Consider the following 11,938-nt stretch of genomic DNA (forward strand, 5'->3'; position numbering starts at 1 on the left):
CCAAAAAAACTCGAAGCGTTCTGTTTGAATTGCAAGATTTCTATCGAGCCGTGTCTTCTATTGATATTATGAATTTCTTTTCAAATATTTCAATCAGACTATATTTAGCTATTAAAGAAAGTAATTGATTTTCGACCAAAAAAGACAATGATAAAACAAAATACTGACATAGAATTTGTCGTTATTTACACCAATGTTTTTACTGGTTAAATAGCGAGAGAAATAGAATCCCTGAAGAATGTCTAAAACGGCAAAATTGAAAATGTTGCAGGCTCATTTCGATTGGGGCTGTTAATGAACGGTACTGGAAAGTGAAAGCTTCTATCCAGGCCCCTATCATCGTTTTCAGCAAGAGATATTTTGACCTTGACCTTGAGATTGCCTTTTTGAGAGGGCCATTTCAGCATTGTTTGAAGAAAATCCTTTATGTGTGTAAGATTTATAGAGCAGACACGAAATTTTCTGATATTTCACCTTCATGGGTGACCTTAAGCCATTACTGGGGTGGAATAGGTTTTATAATTACCTTGTAATGATAAACATTTGAGCCAGGATTGAAGAAAATCCATCAATGCGTATAGGATGTATAAAGAGAATACGTATCTGCCTTATATTTGTACCTTTGACCTTCAAGAATGACACTGACTCCCTCCACTATATGTGGTGACGGTATATTAATGGTATGAAAATAGTTACTGTCAACTGGCAGTAATTACATGCTCCTTCTTCATATAACTCCCTATTGCTCCCGTTATAAACATCATATCTGCAATGCGAGTTTTATAACAAAAACGACACAAAAACTACGATACACACAGAACAACAACAATGAAAAATAACACTTGATCAAATTTCCAATAAAATAGATAAAAAGTGAAACGCTAAATTGGCAAACAATCAAACAATCGATAATGTGTATAATCTTGAAACATACACATATGTATCTATATGGCAGTCATTAGGAAATTTTCAATGACACATTTGTCTGCCACTCTTAAAAGCTGCGTATGATTTCTAAATAAATTTGTGTCCCTTTGAAGACCTCTAAAAATAACATTTGTGATTAAACTTATAATTTATTCTGATAAAATCTGGTGCCATTAGTGACTTAAATAAGTTTCAACAAGTGTTGTAAATATGATAAAAAAGTAAACCTGTTGTAAATATAATAAAAAAGTAAACCATCAATATCCATGTACTAACGATAGTAACCAGGTAATCTCCGGCCCATGCAAAAACATATAAGCAAAGAAACAATTTACACAAAATTATAGCATGTGCACAATGTTTAAACATATACTATTTATATTTAACTGAAAATGACTGTTAAGCATAATTAATTGTTTAACTTCCTTTTTTCAAAAACGTAATACTAAAATGTTGCTATTCCCTTTATAAGATCATCATTTTTGTAGACATTAATATTGGGATGGTGCATTTATGTATTTAATTGGTTGATATTATTTTCTTAATTCTGAATAAAAGTCACAGCATAGTAAAAATGAAACTTGAAATGAAAAGTGATTTTCCATGCAAATCAAAAAATGTTTATGGAATAAGTCACGCAATGAACAGCATAGCATCCACCCTGAAGCGCATTTTCCCTCTTTATCAATGGAACATCACTTCCTGGATGAGTTCATTATATAACAAATAAGTTCGCTAATACAGGTGTAATTGGATAAACCAGATGGATTGACATGAGTATTCTAACATATCACATCTTACATGTGTATATAATTTGAAAAAAAAATATACAGGCTCAATCAAATCGAGCCTGCAACATTTTCAATTTTGCCGTGTTGGGCTTTCTTTAGGGATTCTGTTTCTCTCTATTTTTTTGCATGAGGCTGAATAGACGTTATTGAGAAATCACATTTCCGTAGAAAAATATTTTAAAACTATTTTACTAACTAAATATACAATAATTTATCTTAATACGATCGATCTATTATTGACTATATCTATAAAATTAAAAGCTTCTACAGGTATTGTCTTTGTGGTACAAAAACAACATCAACACAAATAGAGAAAACAACAACAAAAAACCGTGGCGAACGAAAAATTAATGTTATTTACTGATAAATTCAAAAATCACCAGAAAAACGTCTGCTTTTAAAACTCAGCAAAAATAGGTGACACCACAACTTAATTACATGGTGTTTCCAGACTTAGTGCGTTTGAGTAAACTTTTTGAGGGATGATGGAGAAGTGAACAGACGGACGATAAAGGTGGCAAACATGATAACTTGGTATAATTTGGTGTTTATAAGAACTAATTATTTCGCATCTGATGTCCATTAATTATAAACTTTTGATAATTAAAAAAATAAAATTATTATGCAATTACTTTAAGGGGGGTTTAACGTATTAGAATAACATGTCTGGAAACCTACTATAAATTGCCTTCCAGACAAATTAGTTACTTTGCATGAATGATAAATTACTCTTGCGATTTAAGAAAATGTCTGTAAAAGTCCATCGCCAGTTATCTGTAATAAGGAATGTGGCAATCTTATATATTTTTATATTTTTTGGTAGATTTATAATTTTCCTGTATCAACTGTTTTCATTCACTATTCAATAGTTAATCTTTTGCAATCGTTCAATTTAAAATGACAAAATGAACATAATGTCTTTTTTAACATCTTAGATAATAGTCATTAAGAATCACTTCCAACGAAGACTTTGAATACAGTACTGTTGAATCACCATTAGGATATGTGGCCTGTTTTCTAAATTTGTCTTTTGACGTATTATCTGTGATATGCAGGCTTCGTAACCTCTGATCCCCTTTCAAAATTCCATTTTATTTAGTTCCGCCCATTGTTTTCTCGTTTAGGGCACACGCATTTTTTAACTTGGGGACCATATGCCGCTTTTCATGGAATGGCACTTACGTGTCACATTGAAGGTTCCATGATAACCGCCATATGAACACATCTGCGGATGTTTCTAAATTCAAAATTGTACCAATTCATTTTAAATGTTGAATTCTGCTTAAGCCGGTGCTATGACGCGTGGACGGTAGTTTGCACTTTACAGTACCGTCCATGAACAGGCGCAATCAAACCGAGCCTGCAACATTTTCAATGATGTTGTGTTGGATTTTCTTTAAGGATTCTAGCTTTCTCTATTTTGACCAAAATCATTCTGTTACTTGGGGACCATACGCCGCTTTTCATGCAATGGCACTTCTATGTCAAATTGAAGGTTTTGTGATAACCGCCGTATAAACACATCTACGGATGTTTCTAAATTCAAAGTTTCACCAGTTTTGTGTTTAATGTTGAATTCTGCTAAACGCGGTGCTAGGGGCGTGGACGCTAACTTGCACTTTCCAGTACCGTCCATGAACAGGCTCAATCAAACCGAGCCTGTAACATTTTCAATTTTGTTGTGTTGGAATTTCTTTAGGGATTCTGTTTTACTTTATTTTATTTTGTTTAAAATAAAGTTTGTATGCGACAAAATGCATACTGACTCTATCCGTTTGTTTTTAGAAATAAATCAACCATCATGATTGTGCAAAAATTGTAAACTGACAATGTATTTAATTCATTATCAGTTTTAGTTCTTTATTTTTTTTCTGTTTTAGCTATCATCTTAAATTCAACACAAGTTGAATAATTAATTGAGTAACTGCTGAGAATTGTGAAAACTTTCACTTTGAGAAACATACTGAGATAACATTCAATCAAAAAACATGAATATTATTTTCAAGTTCTAAAGTTTTCAAGTTCTAATTGCATTCAAATTTAATATTTAACAAGTTATTGCCCAGAATAGAATGCCTTGAAATTGATGTGTACACCGTTACACAAAAACGATTAAATAATATCATTTTAATTGACATATTTACATGTTGACAAAGAGACAAGCGCGTCTCTTGATAGTATAAATTATCTTGGTAATATAATTACGGAGATAATATAACTGGTTCAACCTTTTTTTTCTAAAACCTTATTTCTTTAAAACCAGCTCTCTTTCGCATTCTTATTTTTCTCTATTTTGTCACCGCATCAGCCTTGTCTGTGCCGTGTGGAGGCTGCAAAAAGTCGCCCAGTACATTCAATCAGGGATGTTATATTTCCGATCCTTATAGGTCGTTCAGCATGACATTTTTGCTGTGCTTGTTGTATTTTAGTTCTTTCTTGCCGCATCTTTCTTGTTGGGTGGTTCTAGTATTCCTCATTTGAATACTGTTAAATTACCCTAAGGATATGTTGCCTGCTTTTCAAATTTGTCTTTTAACGTCATATCTATGATATGCAGGCTTTTTCTCGTCTACGGTAAGTATCTTCCCCATTGCCTCTAGTTTTTATTTCTTTGATTACCCGCCCCCTCCCCCCGGTCTCCTGTTCCCTTCCCTTTTGTTGGCCTTTTATTATTTTCTTTGAATTCCTAATCAGTTATAAATTATTTTATCATTTAATGTTTAACCTGTCCGTGCTCTGTCTTTGCTCTGTCCTGTTTTTGTTTGGGGTCCGCCTAGGCTCCTTGCCGTTGGTTCTTGTTGCTGAGTCATATGGGGGTTGCGTTCATTGAACGCCGCCTTTTGTACTTCACAACAGCAGGTGTCAAGTGCTGTGTGGCAGCTGTAAAAAAGTTGCCCCTCACTTCACTTCAGTGTCGTTATATTTTCTGGTCCTTCGGGATCATTGATGCCAGCACTATGAAGTGTCAGGGTACGTACAGTCTTAAATGTGCTTAAATTTAAGGCCCTTTCTAAAAAAAGTGTTTAAAAATGAAAAAAGTGCTTAAAAACCTTGAATTTGATTTCTCTCTTAAAAAAGTACTTAAAAAGTCCTTAAATTTGCTGCAAATGCGCTTGAAAATGATTGAATGATATATTGTCAATAAAAAACGATATTAAACAAAGTAAACAATCCATTTTTTTACCAAAATCAATTAATTGTTTGCACAACGTAATCGTAAGGGGACGAATCACAGTTGTTTCGGACTAGTTTGGGTACGAATATACAGTAGTTTGGCCCCTTTGTTCTTCTTCTATAGAAACGGTAAAAACAAGAAAATGGCGACTGGAAAACGTGTTTTCAATAAAAAAAATGTATAATAGAATGGGTAGAAGATTGTGACGACAAAGCAAAAGCAAAAAGCCGGCCTTGTGGAAAAATAATCGACATTAGAAATATGGGTGAAACTGCCCTTAAATCGCATGCAAAAAGCGAACAAACATGCTGTTAATGTAAAGGCAACTTCGACATTTACTCTTGCAGCTAAGGAAGATTCACATATTTGGAGACAATCTCACATTTTGTGAATGTCTCCAATTCGGGCGACTCATTCTATAAAGTATTTTCATTGTTATACAGATTATTATTGTGTCTCCTAATCGGGAGACTCTCTCAAATTGAGGTTACAGTCTCCAGATTGGGTGACAGATCTAAGGTGAGTACAAAATATTACAGGAAGTCTCCAAATGAAGTGACAATGATGTTGCTTTATTTTAATTTTATTTTGTCATTAAAACAACTATATGAAGTATTTTATATTAAGCTTTAGTAAGCAATCATATTAAGTTCATCAGCATTTACTTAAAATTCCTTCGAAGACACACATTGCCTCCCTGAACCATACTTCTGGGACACGCTATATTCGCTATATTTGGCTCGTAGCTCAGCACCACCGCCAGGACAGTCACGGCTGGAAAAAGTTTGTTTCATCGTAACTAACGCTGAAAGTCTAACTGACCCTATGTAAGTACACTTAACATTAGATATTGTTATCATCAATAAGTCAATTAATTGTTTAAAAACCCTGCTCAGGTTGGCAGGAACATGATCAACTTGTCTTCCTGCTACTTGTTGCCATTGCATCATGTGTCTTAAATTGTCAGGCAGCTGATTAATTCCAGGCATCAAAACTTTAAAAGCATGTCTGTCAAACCGGTTAGTTGGTTCTGGTTCAGATACATGCTGTTATGTGGTTTGAGTCTGTTCACATGATAGCCTTTAATTGACCATTCAATACTTATCAAATGCCTTGCAGTCATTTTTTGATATTGGAATGAACTGAAGAATAATTTCTTCTTTTTCAAATAAAACTTGAACTATAATGTTTATGTACTGTTTTCTTAACAGATGTTATAAGGTATTTTAAACTGATGATTTTTTTTTTAAAAAAATGGTAACTGTAATGATTTACAACTGTATGACTGTTGTGATTTGTAGAAAATACTAATGTGACGTAATAATGTCTCACTATTTTACAACATGAATATCTATTAATTTATTATCTTCTTTTAAGGTGATGCCTATTCAGCTGAGTTATGCCAAAAACAAGACAGTAGATCTTTGAAAGAGATTCAAGAGGGACATTTAAAAAATCTTGTGGTGCATAAACACATAATGACTCAGAACCTACCTCTTCTAAATTATACAATATAGAAAAGGGGAAAAAATAAAACGTTCAACTTTGGATTTCCTTTTTGAAAAACACATAATTTCAAAGAGAACTAAGTATATTTGCCATTCTTGTGTTCTTAAGGCTGAACAAAATACTAGTGCAAAATCCTATGTTGTATCACAGCCTGAAGAAAACACAATTTCAGCAGCATAATATGATGAGGACATCAGTGATTACAAATCTCGTATTGACACTGCTAAATCTTTAAGAGACTTAATTGAATCTGATATTTCACAGTTATACAACAACAGGGACAAATGCAGTTTAGCTAATTAACTTGGTTATGACCCTGAGAAATTGCTCATAGAACGACATAAAGCACTTGTTGGTCTCTTACGAGAATTGTGTGGTTTAGATAGAAACATCACAAATGAGAATCAGTTCAAATTAGCTAAGATTGTGGAATTGATATATGGCTGTAGAAATTCTAAGCTAGTACTTCCATTGGCATTCCAGGAGAACCTTTTAATTTATTCAATTTCTAGAAATAAGCAGCTGCTGACACATAACTCAAGTATCTCCAGCTGGAAGTAGTGATACTATATCAAAATGGCTTGCAGATGAAGCTAGCACTCCAGTGGAGTTTCCAAAAGGTTTAGTTAGAACTGTGTTTGACAATGAACAAGTGATTGGAAAAAACTTATAGAATTAAAGCAGACAGTAAAATAGATAAATACAGAATCCCTAAAGAAAGCCCAACACGACAAAATTGAAAATGTTGCAGGCTCGGTTTGATTGAGCCTGTTCATGGACGGTACTGGAAAGTGCAAGTTACCGTCCACGCCCCCTAGCACCGGCTTAAGCAGAATTCAACATTTAAACATGAAATAGTAAAATTTTGAATTTAGAAACATCCGCAGATGTGTTCATACGGCGGTTATCATGGAACCTTCAATGTGACACAGCAGTGCCATTCCATGAAAAGCGGCGTATGGTCCCCAATTAAAAAAATGTGTGTGCCCTAAACGAGAAAACAATGGGCGGAACTAAATAAAATGGAATTTTGAAAGGGGATCAGAGGTTATGAAGCCTGCGTATCACAGATAAGACGTCAAAAGACAAATTTAAAAAGCAGGCAACATATCCTAAGGGTGATTCAACATTATTCAAGTAGGAATATTGGAACCACCCAACTAGAAAATGCCGAAAAATTGAAACTGAAAATACCACAAGCACAACAATAATGTCGTGCTGAACGATCTTCAAGGATCGAAAATATAACATCATTGATTAAATGTACGGGGAGACTTTTTACAGCCGCCACACGGCACAAATAACACGGATGTGATCATAAAATAGATAAATACAGAATCCCTAAAGAAAGCCCAACACGACAAAATTGAAAATGTTGCAGGCTCGGTTTGATTGAGCCTGTTCATGGACGGTACTGGAAAGTGCAAGTTACCGTCCACGCCCCCTAGCACCGGCTTAAGCAGAATTCAACATTTAAACATGAAATAGTAAAATTTTGAATTTAGAAACATCCGCAGATGTGTTCATACGGCGGTTATCATGGAACCTTCAATGTGACACAGTAGTGCCATTCCATGAAAAGCGGCGTATGGTCCCCAATTAAAAAAATGTGTGTGCCCTAAACGAGAAAACAATGGGCGGAACTAAATAAAATGGAATTTTGAAAGGGGATCAGAGGTTATGAAGCCTGCGTATCACAGATAAGACGTCAAAAGACAAATTTAAAAAGCAGGCAACATATCCTAAGGGTGATTCAACATAATTCAAGTAGGAATATTGGAACCACCCAACTAGAAAATGCCGAAAAATTGAAACTGAAAATACCACAAGCACAACAGTAAAGTCCCCACAAGTATTGTTACAAGCCGCCTGTTTATTTGTATTGACCCAGAAAGTACAATACAAAATGATGAAAAGTTTGCTCCAAGTAATTGGCTTTTTGATAAACCCAATGACCTTCAAAAGGCTTTATTTTTAAGTGAAGATGAAAACTGTGTCAATGTATTAAGAGTTACTAGGAACAATTTGATATCAAGGTACCTTGTGTCTGTTGAACTTGAACATTCAAATGGAAGTTTTGATATTATTGATTCGGTTTTAAGTAGAAAAGCATGTCTGGAAAAGGTCTGCTTGCACCGTGGGGCTGAAAACGAATTCACAGGTCGAAAATGTACTAATTGTAAAGGACCATTGGTCCATGAATGCCACAATTGTTCTGATATATATGATAAGAAAAACAATTTAAATCCATATTCTTTTTTTTTTTCAAGCATTGAAACTGAAACACATAACTTCTCTGTTAAAACAGGTGAGCCAGATCTATGCAATCCTGTGAGTTTTGAAAATGTTGCAAAAATTTTGACAAATGTATCAGAGAGAGCAGGACTTACTAATGACAGAGAGTCTGGTAGAAAATGGTTATTTTTAGAATGTGATGGAGGTATATATTCAATAGTAGATAAACTTATATTTAATGTTTATCACTGTACACAATGTGATGAAGGTTTTTATTGTTATGACAACTTTTAAGAACATCGATGTAGCATACTGCATAACATTCAGCCTCAGCACCAATATGGGTAGCTTGTACCACTACCTGGACCTCTTCATATTGAAATGATCGCATGCAAAGTATTCTTTGAAATAACATGGGATGTTGTTCTTAAAGACTTTTGCACGAAACTTGGTTATAATTCACTAAAAGCATTAGATTATGCAAAAAGTTGTGGTGATCACCACAAAAGCTGGAAGATACTAGAAATATTCTATCTTGCCGCAGCTGATGAGCTACTTGTACCGTATGAAGAGGAATGTAAAATTTCAAATATTGAACCATCTGTAGAAGGGTACTGGTTATGGGCATCAGATATTGAAGACCCAAATTATATGTTTATACAGCAGATGGTTTTTACCTATCTTCATAGTATGATACTGTTTAGAGTTGGATGTCGTAGGGGTAATGCAGATGCTATAGTTGCAGGGCGTGAAAAGATGTAACATTTATTTTTTCCCAGGAACCACCCCCGTTATCAAAGGATCATTTCACAAAGTAGATATATTGAGGTAATGATGACTGACGAACTGAAAGATATAGTGAAGTCCTCTTTAACTCTAAGTAGAACAGGAAACACTGGACATTACCAGGGTGGTGATGCATGTCTTGAAGAAATTAACAAAGAGGCCAAATGTTGGATCTCACCAAAAGGAATTCCATCTGATAAAGAATGGCTAAGAGTCTTTCGAAATCTTGATAATTTGATGACAGTATGCTATTTTTGAATTACTTACTTACTATTAAATGATCATATTTTGGCCTTTTGATAATCTCAACAAAAACAAATATTCAGTAGTAAATTTTTAATGAATCAAAAACAAATTCAAGCAAACAAATATAAATAAGTAAACTTTGTGAAAACAATTCAAAATTGTGTAATGAAATTGAATTTATAAATGTACTATAAACAGATAAGATTTGAGAGATTTATAATAAATAAATTCATAAATAAATAAATAAATATAACAAGTAAATAAATAAATAAATACATAAATAAATTAATTAATTAATTAAGGACATGTACTTAAATAGAAAAATAAAAATCTAAATTAGATAAACATTAAACTCAATTTCTGTGTCTGAAACAAAGCTGTCACTACTTGACACTACTGATGTGCTGGACAGAGAAATTTCATAGTTGGAATATTTTTCATACTAATTATCTTCTGACCAGCACATACAGCATGCGCTCAGTAGTGACAGCCATCATGGTCACACCCCAGCCAGACAGCATTTATTCCATGTTTCTTTTTGAATAGTTGATCTTTCTTATAATTAAATATTACAAAGCATACTGACAATTTATTACAAATTCTTTCTTTAATACTAATATGCTTTTTCTTTCCTGTGGTCTTTTTGCCTGGCATATGGTTAATAACTTTTGTCTTCTTGGGGGAATGCGACTGTGGTGGCGGAGGGGAAGACATCTGTCTCGTATGCTTTGAGAATGAACTTTCCCCTGCTTGTAACTTCACATGCCTTGACAGGACTTGTGGCAGAGAAAGAGTGGTTTTTTTGCCACTTTCTGCCACAACTGTTAAGGAGACTTGTGCTCCACACATTCTATGCAAAGCAATTGCCTGCAAAAATATGAAATTTATGTTTGTTCAATACTTATTTTTCTTCAAGGTAAAAAAGAAGATTCTGGATACATCATCTGGTGTTGCAAATTGAAAAAACAATCAAGAACAAAAAGTAGAAAACAATGAAATTGTACCCATGAGGGAAATGTTAAGGAGCAGGAAATATTTGCTAAATCCTAAGCAAAAAAATCAGCCACATTCAAGCTTAAATGGGAACATTAAATTGTGTGATGATTTGAAAAATTTCACTTCACAGAGTGAAGCTATCAAAGATATGTATCTGCAGGAATTTATTTCACAGGAATAAAGTGTTTACAAGAAAGAAATAATTTATATAACTGAAGAGGAGAAGAATGAAAAACAATCGATCCACACCCAATCTAAAGCTGAAATACATAAAAAAATTCTCCAAATGCTGGACTTAAAACCTCTGAAAGAAGCAAAAATTATGGAAGAGTTATTTACAAAAACTGTAAAGGGTAAATGCAAAGAAGAATATTTCTATTTCTATTACATGTTGATAGATGATATTGAATAGTGTTCTGAGTACTCACCTGAGACTTAAATGTCTTCATCCTTTTGGAGAAACACTTCTGGCGAGCCCTCTTATCTGTTATGTAATCTAAACTTATGGCTCCAGTGTGGTGGTTTGCATTTTTTTTGCTGTCACCATTTGTGCAGTCTTCTGTCTAGAAAATAGTTTGTGTGTTAAAATACATATTTACAATTTTTATAAAATATGATCAAAAGATGTTAAAAATGTATGTCTATGTAGTTGCATAATTTTTAATTTTTCAATTTGAAATGATTTTATATCAAAGTATATAATTATGTAAGACTTATGCATAAGATATTAATCAGAGTTGTTAAAAAAAGGATAAAATTTATCCCACTTGATCAGTTACATAATTATATAGCTATGGAGAATGTGTATAATTTTAGTGTTTTGAATTGTTTAATAAAGAAATGCACTGTTTAGTATTTTCAACTAGAGTCCAATTTAAAGAATTACTTGTGTGTCAATAATTTCCACAGCTGTACACTCTGCCGGGGCATCACTTGCAATTGGCAGCTCTATCTCCACTTCTTGACCCTTGATAAGAAGATTCACTTTTACAGTATGTATATAATCTTCTTAAAACAATTACTTTTTGCAATTAACATAACAGTACCCATATATGTTGGAAACATTTAAACATTTGGACAGTTAGATTATTTTTGTCCCATCGGGAACATAGCTTAAGGTCCATGACTATTCTTTTTTAAATTTAGTATTAAAAATAATTATTAAGGCAAACAGAAAACGTGCTGTCTAATGAATAATAATTACAAACAAGAGCCATGTCAACATGGCCATCCCCCACCGAATGTGTTTGCTCATTGGAAGAATGTATATGTA

At 33.5% G+C, this 11,938-nt stretch overlaps 1 protein-coding gene across 1 annotated transcript; it reads right to left on the reverse strand.

The window, feature by feature from the left end:
* Window positions 1-10,146: 10,146 nt before the first annotated feature.
* On the reverse strand, window positions 10,147-11,681 carry LOC132731549 (uncharacterized). Its single transcript, XM_060717744.1, has 2 exons — window positions 11,094-11,681; window positions 10,147-10,536 (listed from the first exon to the last, which is right to left on the reverse strand). Exons 1-2 carry the CDS (start codon window positions 11,112-11,114, stop codon window positions 10,147-10,149), a joined length of 411 nt encoding a protein of 136 aa, XP_060573727.1. The 5' UTR covers window positions 11,115-11,681.
* Between the last annotated feature and the right edge of the window lie 257 nt (window positions 11,682-11,938).

Source organism: Ruditapes philippinarum, unplaced genomic scaffold (assembly GCF_026571515.1).
Source record: "Ruditapes philippinarum isolate M1 unplaced genomic scaffold, ASM2657151v2 ctg833_1_1_1_1, whole genome shotgun sequence".
In the NCBI taxonomy this organism is placed as follows: domain Eukaryota; kingdom Metazoa; phylum Mollusca; class Bivalvia; order Venerida; family Veneridae; genus Ruditapes; species Ruditapes philippinarum.

Excerpts from the sequence above, each read along its gene's own strand:
- LOC132731549 (XM_060717744.1), bottom strand. The coding sequence starts at position 11,114 with ATGAAGACATTTAAGTCTCAG. Across the intron at positions 10,537-11,093 it reads TGAAGACATTTAAGTCTCAG|GCAATTGCTTTGCATAGAAT; the intron begins GTGAGTACTCAG and ends ATATTTTTGCAG.